General features: G+C 37.5%; 2 protein-coding genes across 2 annotated transcripts in view; one reads left to right on the top strand and one right to left on the bottom strand.

Annotated features, from left to right (window-relative positions):
• The window catches only part of sv2a (synaptic vesicle glycoprotein 2A), an 885,655-nt gene that overhangs the window by 570,955 nt on the left and 290,371 nt on the right, over positions 1 to 24,329 (top strand). The window lies entirely within an intron of this gene.
• Positions 22,151 to 24,329, bottom strand: part of LOC114646041 (membrane-spanning 4-domains subfamily A member 4A-like) — a 56,819-nt gene continuing 54,640 nt past the window's right edge. Inside the window, exon 7 of the mRNA XM_051923313.1 lies at positions 22,151 to 22,963. Within this exon, the coding sequence (XP_051779273.1) occupies positions 22,856 to 22,963 (108 nt within the window). The 3' untranslated portion in view covers positions 22,151 to 22,855. The remainder of the gene's footprint in view (positions 22,964 to 24,329) is intronic.

A 24,329-nucleotide genomic window follows, 5' to 3' on the forward strand; every position in this document is an offset into this window, starting at 1 on the left:
TGGCAGACCATTCTTAGCCAATAAAACCAAACTATTAAGGTTACAAACATTTCTAATAAAATAAAGTAATTGAAAAAAACATATTGCTAAACTGTAACATTGCCTCAAAACTTAAAACCGAATAAAGAGTCATTTTTACTGACAATATATTTTACATGTTCTACTCCATCTGATCATCATCACTACCTATTATTTATTTATTTAGACCTAAACACTTTCCAAGTACTGCATTATTGATGAGGCAGAGATGGTTAGGTATTTGGATGCAAAACTTGGGCCAAATACAGGAACTGGTTCAGGTTTTACTTCACAGTTCTGGAGAGGTTCAGATTCTTCAGCATAACATCATAGGCTTAGAGATAACTTGGTACCTTTTCTGATTCTGGTATTTGAGTAATTGTGGATGGACCTCAGGAATCCATAAGTGAAAAGACCAGCTTTACTGGTTTCATACTAATGTGTTCTTGGCGCATTGTTCCCCAGTGCTTTATTTTGGAATAGATTGCATAAATCTGATGTGCTCCTTGGTGCAGTTCTTTTCTTTGGGAGTTATCCTTTGTAGAAAATGCCTTTTGGGGAGGGGGGGGGGGGGGGGGGGGGGGGGCGTTCAAAAAACTTACATGAAGTTGCCTGTTAAGACTGGAAGTTGCTCAACTGGATCCATAAACTGGTGCACACTAGTACCTACAGACTGCCTGCTCATTCCCTGGGGATTCAGGAATTAGTTCACCAAAGTCACCCATTTTTGTGCTCTTCCCAAACATTTCAGAGTTTCTGTTCAGTTTTCCTTCAAATCTCATAGTTAACATTCCAGGCCAGAGGTCACTACACAAATCAGGTTCTCATAACAGTCAGAGAACAAGCACAAAAAGCAATCTAAATGTCAAATTAACACCCACACTTACTCACCAGTCTCACACTGTCAAAATAAGTAGGTACTGTTCTTTTAAATAAAAAAGAACAAGAAAACTAAAGGTCATGAACACAGACTCAATTTATCATAACTGTATGGAATGAAAGATGAAAATAAAATATTCATTTTTTTTAATTAACAAATGAAAATGCGTTTACTCAGGAAGAATTCTCTCCCTTTCACTTTTTTTCCACATTTTGTTCTGTTGTAGCCTTATGCCAAAATTGTTGAAATTAATTTTATTCCCCATATCAAGAAACACTCAACACCGCATATGACAAAGCAAAAACACAATTTTTACAAGTTTATGAAAAATAAATAACTGAAATGTTACACTGTCACAGGTGTTTAGACCCTTTGATATGACACTTAAAAATGTGGCTCAAGTGCATCCCATTTTGTTGATCATCGTTGAGATGTTTCTCAACCTTGTTTGGAGTCCAGCTATGATCAAGTCAGTGATTGCACATGATTAGGAAAGGGACACATCTATGTATATAAGGTCTCACAGTTGACAATGTCAAAGAAATTACCTGCAGGGATTAAACAATGTCCTCCAGTCTTAAATGTTTCAAATAGCAGAGCTGCCTTCATAATTCTTAAATAGAAAAAGTCTGAAAAAACCACAGTTCTTTCTAGAGCTGACACCTAAGCAATCGAGGAATAAGAGCCATGGTAAAAGAGGTGACCAAGTACTCAATGGTCGCTCTACCTCAGCTCCGGAGAACCTGGGTGGAGATGGGAGAAACTTGCAGAAGAACATTCATCAACACTCCACTGATCTGTGCTTTATGACAGTGTGGTCAGGCAGAAGCTTCTTCTCAGTAAAAGACACATGAAAATCCTCTTGGGGCTTGCAAAAAGGCACCTAAAGGTCCTCAGACTGTGAGAAACAAGATTCTTTGGTCTGATGAAACCAAGATTAGTGTCATATGTGGAGGAAACCAGTTACCTTCATCACCTGTGCAATACCATTCCAAAGGTACAGCATGGTGGTGGTACCATCATGCTGTGGGGTTGTTTTACAGCAGCAGTGACTGCGAGACCAGAAGGGGTCGAGTGAAATATGAACAAAGCAAAGTATAGAGATTTCCTTAATGAAAACCTGCTCTGACATACTGAATCTGAGGCTAGACAAAAGGTTCACCTTTCAACAGAATAATGACCCTAAGCACAAAGTAAAACACAACACAGGAGTGACTCTGGGCCAACTCTGTAAATGTTCTTGAACGGCCCAGCCAGACCCTTGACCTGAACCTAATACACATCACTGGAGAGAACTGAAAATAGTTGTCTACTGATGGTCTCCATGTCCTCACAGGTGGTGCAGTGGTAGTGTTGCTACCTTGCTGTAAGGAGACTGTGGAAGATTGTGGGTTCGCTTCCCAGTTCCTCCCTGTGTGGATAGTGCTTTGAGTACTGAGAAAAGCGCTATATAAATGTAATGAATTATTATTATTATTATTATCCTGACAGAGATTGAGAGGATCTGCTGAGAAGAGTGGCAGAAAATGCTCAAATCCTGGTGTGTGTAGCTTGCTGTGTCATATCCAAAATTAGTCCTGGCTGTATTCACTGTCAAAGATGCTTTCACTAAGTACTAAGTGAAGGGTCAGCACATTTATTTTAGCATTTTTGTTGTGGAGTACTAAGTGTTGTTTGATGTGGGGAAAAATAATTTAAATGAGTTTGGCATAAGGCTACAAAACAGCAAAATGTATAATAAAAGAAATAAATGTCTCTGAATACTTTGAGTCCACTATGGATTATGATAGAATTATTTAATATGGTTAACTGCCATTTATTTAATTTGTGTTTGTTTAGTAAGTCCAGGAGACCTCTATTTGAAGAGGAATTTCATGGACTTTATTCATTCATTTTCCACTGCTTATCTTGGGCAGGGTTGTAGGGGCAATAGTCTTAGCAGTGAGGCCCACACATCCCTTTCCCCAGCCACATTTACCAACTCATGCTATTGCCATTCCCAGGCCATCTGGGACATATGACTTTCTGGGTCTCCCCCAGAGTCTCCTCCAAGCTGGTTGTGCCCATAAAACCTCCAAAGTATCAGATGTCTGAATCACCTCAATTGTCTCCTCTCAATGCAGTGGATCAGAGGCTCTACTCAATATAGCATGATGTGTAGAGAACACATCCAAGGATGTTATGTTCAAGCTTTATAGCTCACTAGTGAGGCTTCATTTGGAGTACTGTGTTTTGGTCTCCAAGCTACAAAATGGACATAGCAGCCCTAGAAAAGGTCTAGAGAAGAGCAACTAGGCTGATTCCAGTGCTAGAGGAGATGAATTGTGAAGAAAGATTAAAAGAGCTGAGCCTTTTCAGTTTAAGCAAAAGAAGATTAAGAGGGAGACATGATTGAAGTATTCAAAATTATGAACGGAATCAATACAGTCGATCAAGACTGTTAATGATGAAAATACCATTTCAAGAACACTCTCAGCACATCAGATACTTCTTTGAAAAAACTTGTTGGTATTGGGTTAAGAATGCAGGTGGGGGGTCTCAGTTGAGAAATTATTTTATATACCTCAGGTAAATCTTTCCTGGTGAAAGAATTTAATTTACTTAAAATGGAATATCCGGGTTTAAGAGAATCAGCTTTGGGAGGATGTAATATATCATTTCTAATATCATTCATTTTGTGATTAAAAAATATAGCAGAGCCCCACAGGTTTCACTGGAAGTTTTTTTGTAGGCATTCCATTGAATGACCTGAGTTTAGCAAACGATCAATTGTAGAGAATAAAACTCTCAGATTCCTAGCATTATTATTTATAATTTTAGAGAAACAGCACCGACTCTGACGATGGACTATGTTGTTGTATTCTGTTATTTTAGGCTTCAATATCTCATACTGGATAATCAATTTATTTTTTCTCCATCTCTGGCATGCTTTCTTTAAATCAGAAACCCTTTGGGTCTTGCATGGTGTAACAGTGCTAGAGGATTTTTTAACTGTCTTTTCAGGAGCGAAAATTTTCCACCTATTTACATTATTATCACCACTGTAGTCAGCATTACAAATGGACTTGTTGCTTAAAATGTTTGTAAACTCTGAAGCTGCAAATGAATCAAAAAAGCGTTTTTTAACAATATGCTTCTCATTAATTTTATTTATCAGCATTTCTATATTAAATAGGAAGAGGAAATGGTCTGATAAACCAATATCCACGATCTTTCTCACATCAACTTTTAATCCTTTAGTAATCACTAAATCCAACGCATGCCCTCCTTTGTGTGGCACCGAGAGCCAAGCCAAGAAAGATGTATTATATTTAGGTCTATACACGGACAATACTAGAGACTGAGAAAGTCAATGAATAACAACAGTAAGATATTCAAAAGACATGAATGTACCAAAGCCGACATCTTTACATTTTAACCGGCTCGAGTATATATTTGCTAAACTGCTGCCTCTCTTACCTTGGCAATCCGCATGAGTAAAGCTGTAATTTGGAGGTGCAGATTAGATTAAAACAGCCGCACCATCAAACATAAGCCACGTTTCAATCAAGTTTCTTATCACTAATAAGATCATTGATGGAAAACGTGTTGTTGGTTAATGCTCTAACATTTAATAAGGCCATACTTAAAGTTTCAGAAGTGCAGAACTGAATTGTTGGAGCATTACTAAGTACTATTGTTTGTGTGTCCTCATTTGCTCCAGTCCATCTTGGTGCATGAACATGGATGACCCAGGTTCAAGAATGTTATGTTAGCTGTGGGCAAACCATGCATTACTGTTCTGTACTAAATTTTAAATGGTAGCAAATTAGCAGTCATATGAGATGGGTCCTGGAATTAAAACATAGAACTCAAAAGGTTCAAAGTACCCAGAAGTCAGAGTAACTATGGTGGTTACAGGTGAGCACAAATTGAATCTGTGAAGTCCTAGAAAGTACTAGAATATAACTTACTGCACCCAGTCAGTCCTCACAGAGCTGGCGTGTGTGTCGGTGGCAAGGGGCACTTCAAGCAGCAAACCTGGCTGAATGAGACTTTGGTTGCATTTTATAAATAATATGATGGGAAGGAAGGAGCAGTAGTGCTAGAAGTGCTTGCAGCATTGTCAGATGTGCACAGTATAATGAAATTCTTGCTTCTATGTCTGATCAACATTCAAGACTTTGCCACTCTCCCATCACCATGATAAACGAGAAAGTACGAAAATACAGAACTTTATTTTATTTAGTTGAAAACATGAATCCACTTACCTGAACGATGTACTCCTCACCTCGTTTACATATTAAGTGCACAGTTTTCTGCTCTACTTATTCAATTACCTAGTTTTAAGAAGCTGGATAGCATAGTGGATATGCTGTTCCATCTCATTTTCTAGCCCAGCAGTTGCGTAGGGTCTTGACAATTACTGGGTGGTACCTGAAAGAAAAACAAACAAAACCAAAAAGAAAAAATTTGGGAGAGGCAAGCTCAAGCGAACACAGAGAGAAACACAGATCCTTTACAAATCAAGAAGCACAAAAATACTGTAGCTTTTTTTTTTTTAATCTTTCATTATTAACACTTTCAGCTGTTTATAGAATTGGTTTAAAAATAAAAAAATACCAGATTTGTGCTTGCTTTGCTTTGAGAGAATGACAAGATAGCAGTCAGTTTAACTTGTAGTGTTGCGCACTTGAATTGTTGAGTTGAGTTGATGGTCGGATTGGTCGCCTTTTAACATGGCCCCATACATGGTCCTAATAAACGGAGATCTGGCGTTTATTGCCTCGTCATTTACTATGTGATTGCAATAAATATGGCTCAGCGGTGCATTCGGCTATCCATTCATTTTATAACTAACTTAACCAGCTCACGATCTTTGGGAGTGGGGCATATCGCGAATGCACTAAGTGTGAAATAGTTGGACATGGCACCATTCTCAGCTGTGTAGATATGCAGTGATGATGAAATGAGATGCTTCATCTGTTCACTCCAAAATAATAATTTCTAATGATTATTGTTTAAAAATCTTCATATTGTCCAGACATTTGTGTGAAATCAAATCAACCAATACCAAATTTATGTCATTTGTTGTGTACTGTGCTTTAAGAGCCGGTGAATGGAGTCTGCTGCTTTCACCTTACCAGACTCCGGTGTTGGTTCTTGAGTTACCTCGGTAGCATAGGAGACTAGTCCTCAAAATGCACACAGAGATTGTCACCCCAGTTTGTGGACTACTTGCCAATTCTTTTAATGAGACAACAGTGTACATACAACACTGCACTACACCCACTGCTTCTTCTTGTTTATCACAACTCCACTCCTACAGCACCTTTCACTTGTTGCTACTCCTTCCTTTTTTACATAATCAATAAACATTATTAATATGCTAGAATGAACATCTGCTTGCAATATTCTTTTTATTCAATTAATGTTAATTACTATAAGTACTTTTGACAAAGTACTGAAAGCACTAACAGCCCACATTTCGGTTGTAAGGGAGCAAATGGGATGCAACCTCCTAGTTGCCATTTCAGCAGCAAATTCTGCATTAGTACACAGGCGTAAGTGATGACAAAGTCTGATCAGTTCTGTGAGGCAGCTTGAAAACAACATGACAGGCCTTTTACAGGAATTCTGAAATCATAATCTTAAATCAATAAGTTTGACTCAGTAATAATCATAATAATAATATTCACAAAGGTAGCTGTGACACATCTAAAACTGAAGGAAATATTTTGAAAAATTAAAACATGAGGAGTCTCGGACATTTGAGTTAATCGGACGTGTCCATTAAACATTACTCCTACAGTATGTGTTATTAATCAGCTAATGTCTGCTCCATACACTGATGCGATATCACAAGAGCAGATGTCACAATCCTGACAAAGTGATTTTCGAACAAACCTGATATGAAAAATGTGTGGTTATAAAAGCAGGTTTAAAGACTTCATGTAAATGAAGATTTTCTGAGTTATTTTGGTATTCACTCATTTTTAGTATTATTTTTAAGTATAATAGAAATTTAGCATGTGCATATGATAATATAAATTGGATACTCCATGATGATCACAGGGCGGCACGGTGGCGCAGTGGGTAGCGCTGCTGCCTCGCAGTTGGGACACCTGGGGACCTGGGTTCGATTCCCGGGTCCTCCCTGCGTGGAGTTTGCATGTTCTCCCCGTGTCTGCGTGGGTTTCCTCCGGGCGCTCTGGTTTCCTCCCACAGTCCAAAGACATGCACGTTAGGTGGATTGGCGATTCTAAATTGGCCCTAGTGTGTGCTTGGTGTGTGGGTGTGTTTGTGTGTGTCCTGCGGTGGGTTGGCACCCTGCCCGGGATTGTTTCCTGCCTTGTGCCCTGTGTTGGCTGGGATTGGCTCCAGCAGACCCCCGTGACCCTGTGTTCGGATTCAGCGGGTTGGAAAATGGATGGATGGATGATGATCACATCAGTTTATAAACTACCACCTGTTTTTCCCCTTTTTTGCTCTTTCCAGGTTACGTGACTATTGTAACAAGAGATTCACTGAGAAATCAGGTGGTAGATACAGTATATGTGTTTAGGTGAGTTCCACTGAAACAGGTACTCTGCTGTAGGAAATCAGTGTAGGCAGATTAGGAAGGGTAGTGTGAAGACCACAGGTTAGATGAAAGTAAATCCAAACGATAAAGATAAGAATAAACATTCTGAATTTGTTAACTTAGGCACAACACTGTTAAGCATTAAAAAAGAAAAAGGATTATGTAGACATATATAAGAATAATGTAACAAAAGATTTAACAAAACAAACAATCCTGCTGCTAGTCGATATGAGCGCAGTGTCCGTCTATACACTGAAATCCTCCAAAACCAATATAATCCCCATTCATTGTTACCCTGCCACAAAAAAATAATAATAATAAGATAAAGCTCTGAACTGAATTTTTTGTAAATTAAAATTATGTAAATTTTAGGCTTTCTAATTCATTCCATAACATAAGAAAACTTAAAAGATAAACATGCTCAAAAACAATCTGCAATCACTTTTGATTTTACATAATAAGAGTTTAGTACTTAATAATTTAAAAACAAAAAATGTTGAGTAATTAAGGGCTAGTTCCATGCATCAGTTGAGTTTTCCTATATGTAATAATAGAAAATGAGAAATTCATGCAGCTCTTACAGTCAGGCTCCCAAAAACACCAGTAGAGGGTGTAGTGACCCTTCAGTGAGTTATGGTGGATGCTTTGAAGGTGAAACTGAGCAACAGTATTTTCCAGTCCCAGTCCTAGGCGGCCCCTGTGGCTGCAGGTTTCTGTTTCCAGAGTTTCACAATCAGAGAGTCATTTTCCCTTTAACTGATCTCATTGTTTACTTAGCTGGCCTTTGTTTTTCTTCTCTTCTGCAGTGTGAGATTTACTTTAGTAAGAAGTTTATAGTACTAGGGTGTTGTACCCATTATGGATGTAATGAGAAGTTAAGCAAAATGACACTTTTTATTGGCTAACTAGAAAGATTATAATATGCAAGCTTTCGAGGCAACTAGGGCGCCTCAAAAGCTTGCATATTGTAAGAAGTTTAGAAATATTAGTATTTTGCCAAAGTTTCTCAACTTCGTTTTGTCAATTACCTATTAATGCATCAATTTCTTCAGATTTTTCTCCCTTAATTGTATCCTGATAATGACAGCAAGGAGAGTTAGACACAGGGTCAAATGATACTGAATGTTGTACACCCCTCAGGAAAGAGATTATGGTCTGGAGATGAACCATACAAAGACGATGAGATGTGAGAGGCACTACTTTGACTGGTTTGAACACAACTTTGGATGATTATTTGTATCTTCAAGTCTCAAGAGAAAAGCCAAGCAAAATAACACCTTTTATTGGCTAACTAAAAAGATTACAATATGCAAGCTTTCGAGGCAACTCAGGCCCCTTCTTCAGGCAAGATGTAATTACATTTGATGTGATGTGATAAGATAAGATGTGATTACATCTTGCCTGAAGAAGGGGCCTGAGTTGCCTCCAAAGCTTGCATATTGTAATCTTTTTAGTTAGACAATAAAAGGTGTCATTTTGCTTGGCTTTTCTCTACATTCATAATGGCTAACACGGTACAACACCCTAGTACTTCAAGTCTCAACAAAGAGTTAAGCCTTTCAAGAAGTGCCAGAGAAGTCTTTATGGTTGGTTATTACAAATAACAGATCAACAGAATATTGAACTAAATAATTAAACTAGGTGAATCAGGCCTTTTTATTTTCAGCCATTTAAGACACATAGTAGCCCACCAGTTTGTGCTGCTGCCTGACAGCTACAGAGTCCCGTGTTTAAATCCTAAACTTGGTCATGGCCTATGTTGAGGTCTGTCCGGAAAACGTCCAACCATTGTTAATATACAATACAATAGTTTATTTTTGTATAGCCCAAAATCACACAGGAAGTGCCACAATGGGCTTTAACAGGCCCTGCCTCTTGACAGCCCCCCAGCCTTGACTCTCTAAGAAGACAAGGAAAAACTCCCCAAAAAAATCTAGTAGGGAAAAATGGAAGAAACCTTGGGAAAGGCAGTTCAAAGAGAGACCCCTTTCCAGGTAGGCTGGGCATGCAGTGGGTGTCAAAAGAAGGGGGTCAATACAATATAATACACAGAACAGAACAAATCCTCAATAAAAAATAAAAATTTTTTTAGAAGTACGGAGCAGAATTTAACAGTAGATGATATCACATAATAAGATTTGGATAATTTTAGACTCCTGGAGACCTCATCCATCAAGCTGCCTCCCCCATTTGGTCATTCCACGGCTGAAACAGTGTTGGGCCAGCCATTCCGATGAAAGGACCTCTCTTTCTCACGATTCCTGCGATCCTCCATCAGGGATGACTTTACCTTAGGCAGGCGAAACAACTTGGCAGGTGGGCCGTGGCACCAAGTGCCACATTTGAGTACCGAGAAGAGAAACAGAATAGGTGAGGGTTAGTATCTAATTCTAACTATCATGTTACTTATGTTTTAGTGCTAATGACTAACAACAGAGATGCAGTATGTACAGTTAATCAGCAGCTCTAGTCAGGATATGCTAAACTGAAGTAGTGAGTCTTCAGCCGGGATTTAAAAGCTGAGACCGAAGGGGCATCTCTTATAGTAGCAGGCAGACCATTCCACAGTTTAGGGGCCCTGTAACTAAAAGCTCGACCTTCCATTGTTATTTTATTAATCCTTGGAACCATAAGCAGACCAGCATCTTGAGATATTAATGTGCACTCTGGTTTGTAAGTCATGATAAGTTCAGACAAGTAAGCCGGACCTTGGCTATTTAATGCTTTATATATTAAAAGAAGGATTTTGAAATCTGCCCTAAACTTAACCGGGAGCCAGTGTAAGGATTTAAGAACTGGAGTTATGTGTTCGTATTTTCTTGTTCTTGTAATAATTCTTGCAGCCGCATTTTGTATTAACTGGAGGCTGTATAAAGAACAGTTTGAACATCCAGAGAACACTGCTTTGCAGTAGTCAATCCTACTAGAGATAAATGCATGAATTAGTTTCTCAGAATCCTGTTTATTTAGAAAGCGCCTTAATTTCCTAACATTTTTAAGATGGAAGAAACATGTTTTGGACAACTTTGTAATATGCGCTTTAAATGACATGCTAGAGTCAAAGATAACTCCTAGATTGCGGGCTGATTCAGTAAAATTAATTGGGATTCCAACTGAGTTAAATGATGACAAAATATTGTTATGATCAGCGTCATTCCCTCCAACAAGTAACATCTCTGTTTTATCTGTATTTAAAGACAAGTAGTTCTCATTCATCCACTCCTTTAATTCGCTAACACAACTAATTATAACACAAACTAAATATAACGAGAATTGTTTGCACGGCATCAATGTAACCTGGCAGCCAAGGAGAGTGGAGTGGAATGCGCATGTGTGAACAGTGATGACTGCACTGAACTAGTCAGTGGAGGCGCTAGACTCTTTTGAGTGAGTATGTGTACTGTGTGGCCATTGCATTCAAAATTACTGAGCGAGTAGAGCAACAAATCTGCATCAAATTTAGCATTAACTTGAACATTTGTCCACAGAAACTATTCAGATGATTCAGAAGGATTTTGGGGATGATACAGTGAGTGCAGTGCAAATAAAAGTGTGGCACAAACGCTTCAAAGATGGCCAAGAAACTGTTGAAAGTGAACGGGCTGCAATCAACAAAGGTAGATTGCTGACAGTGAGAGAACTAAAAGCTAATCTGGGAATTTCAAAAACTACTGTGTCTAAGACTTTTGACGCAGGATCTTGGCACAAAATGTGTAATGGCAAAATTAGTTCAGAGCAGAAGGAACTTTTGTGCTGCAGTTGCTAATGACTTGCTTCAAACCGCTACCAATGAGCCAGATTTCCTCACGAAGGTCAAAACTGGAGAAGAATTGTGGGTTATAATCCAGAAACAAAGGCCCAGTTGTTCCAAAGGAAGTTGCATGGTTCTCAACGCCCAAAGCAAAGTCGCAACAAGATTAAGACCATATTAACCGTGTTTTTTTTTGGAAAGGTGTTTTTCCATCATGAGTACTCTCCTCCACTCCATACAATTAATACGTTTTTTGTCAGTTGAGTGATGCAATACGACAAAAATGGCCGAAACTATGGGCAACTGGTGATTGGCAGCTTCATCACAACAATGCGCCCACCCATGCATCAAGTCTCGTGCAGTTTTTTGATGAAACATCAAAACACCCAGGCAACTCTGCCTCTGTACAGCCCATTTTTGGTGCCCTGCAATTTCTGGCTTTTACCAAAACTAAAATCATCTTTAAAAGGGATGAGATTTCAGACTGTCAATGAGATTCAGGAAAATATGATGAGGCAGCTAATGATGATTCCAACAAAGGATTTTGAAGAGTGTTTTGAACAGTGGAAGAGATGCATGGGAGAACCGTTTGAGGTCCCAAGGTGCCTACTTTGAAGGGGACTTAGGTATCACTGCCCTATTTACAATGTTTCTTGTATCTTCTTCAATAAACATATCTATTTTTCATATTACATGGTTGGATAATTTCCAGACAGATGTCTCCTGTATCTTCAGAGTGCCATGATTTTTCTTACACATTCCAAAAAATCTGATTTCATCAGGTTTCTGTTGCCCTTGGAACAACATCTACATTAAGGTACCAGGACAGTCTCGCACCTTCTAGTCTTGCTGACGCCAGACATATATGTCTGTAGACAGCCAGGAGTGAATTTTGCTTAAAACTGGATGGTAGCAATTAGACTACTCACTAAGTGTTATGTTTCTAAATCAATCCAATGCCTCATGAAGGCAGCGCTAAAAGTAGGGGTGGTGACTTTGAACTGCAAAGATCAGAGGTGCTCTCGTTAATCTGCAACAACAGACAGTAAGCTTCAAATTATGATGAACACTCTATAGTTGAAAAATCTCTTAAGAAATCCCTATTAGACATAAATGTGTATCGTATGTACAGAGAGCACATTTTAAAAATAAACATAACCTGATGCAAGAGAAAAACCTTTTTATTTAGCATCAGATTACAGGTTGGCATTCAATGGAAGAATGGTAAACGTGAATGATAACGTTGTCACCAGTGCTGTATGTGCTCTCTGTTGTTCAGCATTACGACAGTAGTGTAGGAGCTGATATAACCTTGAAGGAGGACATGAAAATATGAACTGCAAAGTATGCATTTGAAGTAAAAAGTGTGTCACACTCCATCAGTACACCACCATAAAATGTAAAGTCGCCACAATGCTTATCTAAACTCTGTTAGCTGTTGTTATGTCATAGAGTGATACAATTGTTAAAATGACAGAAAGATATTGCAGCAGTCAGAGGAAGTTCTCAAAAATGTGGAGCCCATTAGCTGCAGTGGTCTACATGTGTGTGTGGGTGTGTGTCCGTCTGTCTCCACTGTCGCAGTGCTCATTACAATATGCAAATTAGTTATTAAGCTTCAGTTACCCAGTGATACTGAGCTCCTGAATGGATGACCGTAACTTTAGCTTTTATTTTCTCTCAGCTTCAGTATCTTTTGCTCTCTCCCTCAAACCCCAGTGGCAGTTTAAAATGCAGACTGAAGAAATTGGGGGCAAGTGTCTTAAGAAGAAGCCCTGTGAGTGCACCCTTCTCTGTGCTGTGGTCAGGTAAATGCTACAGCTGCCTGATGTCCAGTCCAGAGACACTGAGGAGGAGCTTCTTTTCATAGTCCATACGCATCTTCAAACTCTCTAAAACTACATGATGACCTATTGTTGATTCTCTAATACTGAGATATTCAAGTTCTTAGTTTGTCACATTTTCTAGTTCTGGTGTAATAAATTGCATTGTATTTCACAGTGATTTATACTGATATTTGTAAAGTCATGTGTTATAGTTTATTGTCCTTTTACATTCTTCTTTAATACTTTAACAACTAGCCATTTCACTGCATATTGTACTATACTGTATGTAGAACAGTGTGTGACAAATATAGTTTGATTCAATTATACACTATCAGTAGCGGCGCACTGCACGAATACACTTGACTTGAGCATTCCTAGTTTTCAAACTCTTTTTCTGTACGTTTAGCATTCATTTGCTCAGAGGTTGATGCGTTTGCTGCTTTCTGAGCAGCTCTTTTTTCTCCACACTAGCAGCCCACTTCTTCTCTTCTTTTGTTGGCATCTTTTCACATTAAAACTGATTAAGTGAATGTTTGTGTTGCGATTACTTAGTACGTTTTCTTTAATTTTTCACTTAAGCTGGCACTTTAGTCTTCAATCTGCCTCAAGAATGATTTAAGATATGAAGACGTAGAGGAAGCAACGGCAAAGGTGGAAAAGAATAAGAACGGCGCCCGTATGAATGCGCCACACGGAGGTCAGTCATCATCCCGAAAGTGGATGGTAAATGTCACGTAGTATATGTGTACAAAATTTCAGGTCAATAGTTCAAATGGTTTGCAAGCTACAGGTGATTTAAAATCCTGGACAGAAAAACGGACAACCGTGGTAGCGTATTATATAAGAAGATTTTGTCTAAAAATTAATTTTTTTTAACATATGAAGTGATATTATATCTAGGGTTGTGGGGAGCCAATGCCTGTTGTGAAAAATGGCAGTAATCCATTGAATGACACACATCAATTTCAAATCAATTAAAACTTACAAACCAATCTAATTGCCAGTTTTGAATTGAGGAAACTCACTCATATAATGAACAAACCTCACTCAAGGTACTACTGCTAAGACTGAGCCAGATTGCAAAGAATTATTATTTTATAAAATGCCTTAAATCACAGGTGTTGAACATCCGGCAGTGGCAGCAGGTTTTCATTCTAACCATCTTTTTCATTAGTGACCTGTTTTTGCTGCTAATTATCTTCTTTTGCCTTAGTTTTAATTAACTCGACTCAGGCCCCTTTGTTGTCTCTTTTTCCTTAATTAGCAGCCAAACAATAATGAGACACAAAACAAGCTGCCACATGACCAGCTCACCTGTGCCCATCACACAATATCTGAAAATAAAGGTGAAGGTCTCAGTAAGGTTGATCTCTCAAGTCTCCAAAACATTTTGACAGTGTTCTTAGAAAAAACAGAAAACTCAATGCTTTTGGAAATGTCTGCTGTAGCAGAATGAGAGCAGCAGCAGAATTCAATAATAGGTTTAATTAAGAGCAAGAATGGGCTTCTAATTAAGAGATTGGTTGAAGTTTGAAATCCCAGTTTAGCTGGTCACCTGTTGGCTCGTTTCATGTCTCATTTCAGTTTGGCTGACATTTAAAGAAGAAATGAATCAATTCAGTAGACGGAATCCTTAAAAAGCAGGCTATTAAAATGAAGGGAAATTAAGTTAATTAGCAGTGAAATCTGGTCACTGATTAGGAAAAGGGTTAGAATGTGTTGTGATGTGAGATTTTACATATTATTTGATGAATATTTTTGTATGTCTTTATTAGATTTTTAGGCAAAGCAATGTAATTTAGTGTTACTTTGGTGAGAGGCATTCGTGTTTGCCCCCCTTTTACGGCTGAGCCTCTGAATTTTACGACAGGATTTGGGGGATGTGTGTTTTAAACCAGTTTGGCAAGTTTTTCTTTGCTAAAGTCATTTCTACCCCCGCAAATGGGCTAAGGTGTACTTTAACATATGGTTTGGGGGCAGGTGTTAAGATGTTGTATTCCCCCATTGGTCTGAAATATGGCTGTTTGGAATTGGCTTGTCTCAGAGGCCATTAAGTACCATGATATCCTATTGGCTCGAGGGTTTGGACAGAACATCTATAAATGTATGTGTTTAACCTCACACTCTCTCTCTCTTACCAACCAACATAAGATGAAGAAGCATCTCTCTTGCTATCCTGTGATGAAGAGCACAGCTCAGCAGCCATTTTGAACAGACATGTGGCTGAAAGCTGAGCACCAATGATGCCTTAACTAGAGACATTTAAGCAACCAGAAGACTGTGTGCCACCTGAACTACATATCATCATTTAATCAGGTTGTATGGTTGCCAATATTCAAATGTACTTTGCATTTTGTTATTATTTATGAATATTATCAATAATACTGGGCGGCACGGTGGCGCAGTGGGTAGCGCTGCTGCCTCGCAGTTGGGAGACCTGGGGACCCGGGTTTGCTTCCCGGGTCCTCCCTGTGTGGAGTTTGCATGTTCTCCCCGTGTCTGCATGGGTTTCCTCCGGGTGCTCCGGTTTCCTCCCACAGTCCAGAGACATGCAGGTTAGGTGGATTGGTGATTCTAAATTGGCCTTAGTGTGTGCTTGGTGTGTGGGTGTGTTTGTGTGTGTCCTGCAGTGGGTTGGCACCCTGCCCAGGATTGTTTCCTGCCTTGTGCCCTGTGTTGGCTGGGATTGGCTCCAGCAGACCCCCGTGACCCTGTGTTCGGATTCAGCGGGTTGGAAAATGGATGGATGGATCAATAATACTAATACATTGTTTAAACTGTAACTTAACTTCTGCTTGTCTTTTACTGCATCTAATTGCCTAAGGTTATAGATATAGAAGGGAAGGTGGGGATAAGTTATATACAATAATACCTTATAAACAGTGGTAAGTCTGTGAGATTAGGCATTCTAAGGCTACATATTAATAATACAATAGGGGAAAGTAGAGCAATATATATTACTCTACCAAGACAAAACAGAATGAAAACCTGCAGCCACCGCGGCCCACTAGGCCTGGAGTTCGAAACCCCTGCCTTAAATAGCATACATGGTTCACATGGCTAACAAGAAGAAAATATCGAATTTAACATTGAACAGTGCAATAACAGGAATACATGTACATATCAAATCTAAGAGATCTGGAGGACTTTGAAAGTAAAGATGTCGGATTTCACACAGCAAATTTGAGTGTTGAGGTGACAGATTTACATGCTGTGTCACCAACTCATTCTAAGTGTACCGTATGTAATGTACAAAACAAGGTTATTATAGTTAATGAAAACTAATATCGAAACTGAAACTATTAATATTTAACATTTCCATAAACTGAAATAAAATAACCAAAATTAAAAACTAAAACTAAAGAAAACTATTAAAGTAGCTGGAAACACTAACAAATAAAATAATTTACTAAAAATATTTTTAGTTTTCGTCACAACCGGACTTACACAAGGGCTAAGCTGGGATGCAGGGGTCCCAAAATTAATCAAAAATATATTAATAAGAATTTAATATTTGGATTTTGAATAAATATTCCTTCCGTTAGCCTTTGAAACTTTTAACCATAAAACAAAGTCGTCCACCTCAAGCTGCCCGCATATATTCATGCAGTGAATGGTGGCTGGTGACAGAGGGCAGATGTTCACACAGCAAGCTGAATACAGATGAGTAAAGTGTATGAAGAAGAAAGCAATTTACTGTGTGATAATAGTGACAGTTCTTCAGGAGCCGATAGTGACAGCATGACAGATTATGGTTCAAGTGTTAGTGAAGCATACCAAGGTGATGATTTTGCTTTGAATGTGCTTGGTAGTTTTCAAAGCTGCAGTTTACTGGACTTCTTGGCTCAAGAGAGAAGTGCTAGATACAGATAATCCCTTACATAATTTCAGTCTGTTCATAAATGATGTGTTAGCTGTAATTCTGATTGAGCCCATAATACAATATATACACAGCAATTAATACAGCAGCACACACTAAGCCAAATTCCAGGCTGCATACGAGTCTGATGTCCATTATGATGAGCTGCTGCAGTTCTTTGTGCTTCTTGTATATCAAGACGTAATTCAACCTCATGAAGTCAGAATGTGCTGGTCAACAAAACCTTCACCATATAGACAAAAAAGTCATGAGTGAGTAACGTTTCAGTTTTGTTGACAATAATTCACCTGCCACTTTACACAGGACAAAATCCTTTTGGAAAACAGCACTGATCGAGAGACTGTCAACATACAAGATCAGCATAATGTTACTGACCTATCACTTTTGCTTTAAAAAGTTCATTTTTTCTTTACAAAGTTCAGTTCAACAACAAAGTAATACAAACCTTGCAAAATTCCTGAGTCGCCAATGTGTCTACTGAACTACAGGTAGGTAAAGAGAGTCTGTCAACTGGTGAAAAACTAAACCTAATAATGTGTTTTTGTATGTATTGTGTATTTATTAATTTAATTTTTTTAGTTTTACATTCACAGCTCAAAATAAATGATAATGTGAAAATAATCTGGTGGCAGAATTATGTTTTAAAATATTTTCAGCCTCTTTTCAATTTCTCAAATCTCTCTTTGTTCTTAACGTCAGCTATATCATACATATTGCATATCAGGGATTTTTCCTGCCTTAAATCTAAAGCTGCAGATATAGGATCCAGAATTCCTGCGATCCTGCTCTGGATGTCAGTTTAGAAAATGTATATATTGCTCCTAATCTCAGATGCTGTCTCTGCTGTTTTGTGGCTGTCTTCACTCCTATTACCTGCTCTTGCTCTGCTCATTAAGTGTTTACTGTTCTTATGCATGCAAGTCTCACTACCTCTAACCTTGACTCTACATGCTTGTTTTTCTTTGTTTCTCTTAATATAGCTAAATGGGGTCTGCACATTGATTCAAACCTAAGAGCCCCGTTCTTCCTAAGCCCCCATGATTTTCATGATCACACCTGTCTGAACACAGTAGAATCTATTTTCTGATTTTTGATATCTTTTTCGGCCTGCAGGTGGACTAGGAAAGAGAATCAATGCACATCTCTCCACTTTAAAATACTGCTTATGGTTTACAAAGCCTTAAATAATCTCGCTCCATCCTATATCTCAGAATGCCTCTCACCTTACACTCCAAATTGCAACCTTAGATCTTCAAATGAGTGTCTGCTTATAATTCCAAGAACTAAACTTAAAAGAAGTTGTGAGGCAGCCTTCTGCTGTTATGCACCTAAAATCTGGAATAGTTTACCCATAGAAATTCACCAGGCTAATACAATGAAGCACTTTAAAAAACTGCTAAAAACCCATTACTTTAACATGGCTTTCTTATAGCTTCATTTTAGTGTAAACCTGATATTCTGTATATGCATTTAATTATTCATGTTTCCAAAACCTGTACTAACTGTACAATTTCAAGAAATAGCCTTCTTCCGGGCCCTGAAGATCCAACTCTATTGATGATGATGCCAATGATCTCAGGTCCACCTTCCATCTGTGTCATCATCTCCGGCTCATCATTTCTATTTACTCATGTCATTTCCTGTCTGTCTCCTATAAAAGTCCCCTTGTATCACTCATTCATGTCTCATGAAGTCTCTTATGTATCTGTGTATCAGTGCTAAAGACTACTCATCGTTGACCTACAGTATACGGGACAGTGTCCCAAACCTTTATGCTTGTCTCTTGTGCTCTTTTCTTTACAATTTTGTTTCCTGCCTTGCGCTCTGTGTTCGCTGGGACTGGCTCCAGCAGACCCCCGTGACCCTGTAGTTAGGATATAGCGGGTTGGATAATGGATAGATGGAGATATATATATATATATATATATATATATATTTTTTTTTTTGCAGAAGTGTTGTCACCCTTACTGCTAACTTAACAAGTGCTGTATGCCTCCTGAAAAGTGATTAAATGAAAAGCAATTGTCCTATGTGTGCCTGCCTGCCTTTAGTATGTCATCAACTACAGCAAACTCAAATGTGAAAAGAGATACAGTACTGCTTACTCTACAAAGATATTCTAAAATAGCCTGGACACATTTGATGGTAACCCCAGAAAATATCACAAAAAATTAGAGTGATTGTTCAAACTAGCTGTATTCTTTAATTAGTATCATACATGCCTCCAATTATGCAATCGGTCATTCAGCCTATTAAAATGGAGAATAGTAGTCACTCTGCTGCTTTCTATCATCATGTGTCCCACACTGAACATAGATGAGAGAAAGCAAAGGAAAGCGTTGTCAGAGAACATCAGAAAAAAAATTATAGACAAGCACGTTAAAGGCAAAGGGTATAAGACCATCTCCAAACAGCTTGATGTTCCTGTGACAACAGCTGCAAATATTAAGAAGTTTAAGATCCATCAAACTGTAGCCAACCTTTCTAGATATGCTTACAAGAAGAAAATCAACACCAGAATAGGCAGAATGTTTAGTGAGAATGGCAGACAAAAAGCCAGTAACAACTTGCCAAGAGATACAAGCTGAACTTCAAGGTCAAGGTCCATCTCTGCCTGATTGCACCATCCATCAGCTTTTGGAGTGACAGTGGACTCAGCTGAAAGAAAGCATAAAAAAGCCAGACTGGAATTTCCTAAAAAGCATATTGACAAGTTACAATGCTTCTGTGAGAATGGGCAGAGGAGACGAAACTGGAGCTTTCTAGCAATTTACATCAGCTCTATATCCACAGATTAGCTTTCGAATAAAAGAACACCATACCTAATGTGAAACATGGTGGAGACTTGGTTATGCTTTGGGACTTCTTTACTGCATCTGGCACAGGTTTCCTTCAGTCACAGAGAACAATGAAATCTGAAGAATATCAAGACATTCTGGAGTAAAACATACTGTCCAGTGTCAGAAAGCATCGTTTTAGTCACAGGTCATAAATCATCCAAAAGGACAATGACCCCAAACACACAGCTAAACGCACCCAAGAATGGCTAAGAAGAAAACACTGGATTGTTCTGAAGTGGGCCCTGATTTGAAACTTACCAAACATCTATGGAAGGAACTAAAACATGACGTCTGACACAAGCCTGACATGACTGGAGCAGTTGGCTCTACTTGTTGACAGGTGCAAGTCTAATTGAGAGCCTACAAAAATCACTTGTTTGCACTAATTGCCTATGGAAGTTGTACAAGAAAATATTAGGTTAAGGGTCAAATCATTTTTGTCCATGCCACTTTCATTTGTGTTATTATTTGAAATATTCTGTTGAAGCAAAACTTTAAAGCAAAGTTGTTAAATGCAAAATAAACAATGATGAATGTCAATTACTTTAGTCGGTTTCAAATTATTTCAGAGACAATTAAGGGTACTTTTTTTTCATGGAGGGGTACAAACAAATTTGTCCACGTCTGCATATATTGATTTCTTGTTGAAGCTGGGTCGAGGGAGACAAAATACGGTATTGACCTGCCTTTCAAATAAACAACATGCTTAACTTATGTGAAGTGTAGCCTGGTTGAGAAGTAGACTGTAATGCAAAAAGGAGACTTCTTATAGCCATTCATCTCTTTTCCTACCCCACTTATGCAGGGCAGGGTTGCAAGGCAGCTTCCATTAAGATAAACTGTTCTTATTTTAACAGTTTGGATGAAAATGCATTGAACTGCTCTTTATAATGCTTTATGTCATTTTGCTATTGCTCAGCATTTACTATATAAGGGTAGGAGTGGAGATTGGGATTGGATCATCAGTAGCAATTTGTGGCCACTCTCGGTATATCATTTAGGGGTAGATAAAACTAACAAAAACAAAAAAGTAAAAAAATTATAGAGTATAGATTATGCTTGTAAGCTTAATTCTTAAAAGAGACTGGTCACGCAACTTGCTGTTGAAATCTTGAATGAAAACTTTCATTCTATCAGATTGTGGTGTGAGAGTGTAAAGCAAAGTCATGTATACTTTAGCCGGAAGCATTTTTCATTTTCATTATTGTCATGTTATTACTTCCAGAGGTAAAATTATGTTTTCTTATATTTTCAATTTATTAACACTGTCCAATTATGCACTAGGCTCAGTTGAATCGTATAATACTTTAAACATATTGCATCTTTCTTTTCATTCAGCCAAACATCAAGTATTGCAATTTAAGGTTTGACTTTTAAAAATCTTAATCTACAGGTATATTTCTCTACATCTCCACCAAAGATCTACAACTCAAGTAAATCGAGAGTGAAAGGGTTAAGTATAACAACTACATACTGCCCACATCCAGCAATAAATTATGCTGGGCTTCCTCCAGTTTTTAGTGTATGCAAATATAAACTTTGAAATGTACACATATTTCACTCTGGATCCACAGGTCACAGATAATACATATTTTCAACAAGACTAAACCTCAAATATTGTACATTTCCCTGACAATGGGTACATCAGTAAAAATCCTAGCAGTGATACCCTTTCCAGGCCAGGCAAGCACTATAGACTATGGCTGCCCCAGACAGCAACAGGATGGCAGCTTTTCCCCCAACAGGAAACATTGTTTCCCAGAGTCTCTGTGGGAACATGGGTTGCCCAGTAATGCTTCCTGCTAGGCTGAAGTAATGTTGGAGACCAGTAATGTTGGCAGTGACATGTGAGAAGGAAGGAAACATGTCTTTTTTGAGTACCGAATTGATTATACTGTATAGCACCCTACACAGTCACCTGTAATAAATTAACCAATGTGATACAGCTGCTGGCAATGCTATTTTTGGAAACATTGTTGCATGCACTTAGTGCTATAAAATAATAAAAAAATAAAGTATGTGCTTACCAACTGTAGTCTTCAGCTCCTACCAAGTACCATCAGTATACTCCCTTCAGTGCGTCATGGGTGTCCTCCCATTAAGGTAAGTCTAACAAACCTCCCATGAGAGGTTCCTTAGGGTTTTCTCATTAGATATCCAGACCACCCCAACACTTCAATTCAGGGAATGTTTTATGGACCTTTAAATTGATTTTTTTTTTTTTTATAACACTAACACTAGTCTGCCAAGAGACCATTAATACTCTTTTGCTGCTGCAAGAAGGAAAAAGTTGTTTCAATAAATTAATTCTAATTATAAGAATTTATAGAACACAATATGCTTTGACTTTTGTAAGCACACATACATATTATACAACAGACAATAATTATACATTTCACATTTCCATATAGATCTTTTATTTACACAATGGGGAAAAAAGCCACCAGACAACAGGACACATTTTTTATTTTCAATACAAAAGCAGTGCTTAAACATTTTCAATTAAACATTAAACAATTTCTGCTTTCTATTATATATTGTCTATTTTAACAAGTTTTGATTGCAGTTGCTATTAAATGGCTGCTAGAAAAGAAATATTTTTTGTGTATCAACATCAAATTGGAGTCTCATTTCATTTTTTTTGAGTGAGTGATTGGAGTGAGACTCAGAATCAGAGATTTTTAACTAATGGCCCCTTGTCCACAGGCAACTCAGGCCAGAATATATTTTTACTCTGCAAAGCCATTCTTACAGTTGTGTTGAGAAACTCCAAGGGAATCTCAAAAACAACATACTCCCATTTTTGTAAACTTCAACCCAAAACCAAGCTTGTCTTCATGTGAAACTCTGAAAAGGTCATTCAAGCTGGCATTGAATGGGCAATGCTAGAGGCAAAAACGTCCATGTGTAATGTCTTCACAAACACTTTTAACAACAAATGAAAAAGAAAAAAGCTACATAAAGGCTACAATTGTATGTATAGTGGTTATAATATTTTAATTGCAAATCTTGGATTGTGGTTATTTTTATATGGCTCTATACGTTACAGTATTTACTGGATTATAGAACTGCTCAATCAGATGCCCTATATACAACAGTTATGTTGTGGATGGAGAACAATCAGTCATGTCATCCTGTGAATAATTAATAATGCTAGCATGTGGATCTTGAATGTCTTCACAGGCTTGATGGGAGATCATATGATACTAAAAAAAAAACAAACAAACAAAAATTATTTGGTGGGGTGATGTGCTCGGGGAAAAAAAATTTATAACAAAAGAGCATAGGGGTCACAGCAGTAGATAAAAATGTAAAGGTAATGCATGCATAGTGATAAAATTTAAGTATTTATTATACATTGTATATAATGTATGCAATTGCATAATAATTATTATTAATTATAGAATTATATTACTTCACTACAGAATTTACCATTTTTAGTTTTACGTTCATTTTTTAATCTAATTTACAAAAATCCCTTAAAAATCTGCCTATTATGATCTCATGTACTGATGTGGAAAGGCTGCCTCTGCATTACATTAAGCCAATATTTACCACAGCAGATTTCTAAGCCGTACACTAAAGAGCTTTCTCGAGATCTAACTGTCAATTTTAAATATTTTCAGTGATGCAAGTTTAATGTATTATATCATTTATATAGAGTAACCTTTTGGTCAATGCATTTCCTTATATTATTATGAACTTGTCTCATTTCTTATAAATTCATCAAAATACATTTTTTCAGATGTCAATTTATTCATGTTTCCATATTCTCTAATGATAATTACAATGTTTCTTATATTTTTAGGTTTATATCACTTTAAACTAGACTAGATCATTATGAACAACAAAACGTTAGACTACTGATCAAATATCCATATTATTCACTAATGTCAATAATGTTAAATTCAACAAGTTGCTGAAGCCAAGATAAAAGATCTAACAGTAAATAATGGTTGATTGTGACATAGTTGTAAAGAAGGAAACAGAAAAAAGCAGTATTATTGATAAGAAAAATTCTGAACTTTTAATTATGTCATAATCAGTGTAATGCAGATGTATTTTTTTGGAACCAAAATACAATATGAGGAGTGATCAAAATTTTTTTACCATGTATTTTAGAGTGCTGATTTGGTAAGTGACCCAAGAACAGCAACTACTGTTTGGACTAAGATACAGTCCATTAAAAAATTTTCAACCCCCCTCACTATTTTCACATTTTGCTGTGTTGCCGCCTTCTCTTAAAATCATTTGCATTCAAGCAACGCTCATCACACGCATCACATCAAGCAACACTCAATACACAATGAATGACAAAGAGAAAACGGGATTTTAGAATTTTTTGCAAATTTATTAAAAATGAAAAACTCTTGACACAGGTATTGGCACCCTTTCCTATGATACTTGAAATTTGGCTCACACATATATTATATATATATTATATATTATATATTATATATATATATTATATATATATATATATATATATATATATATATATATATATATATATATATATATGTCTTAAAGATTACCAAAGGAAAAGTTGTCCCTATGGAATGAATTACAATA

The sequence above is a fragment of the Erpetoichthys calabaricus genome, chromosome 2 (assembly GCF_900747795.2).
Source record: "Erpetoichthys calabaricus chromosome 2, fErpCal1.3, whole genome shotgun sequence".
NCBI classification, from domain to species: domain Eukaryota; kingdom Metazoa; phylum Chordata; class Cladistia; order Polypteriformes; family Polypteridae; genus Erpetoichthys; species Erpetoichthys calabaricus.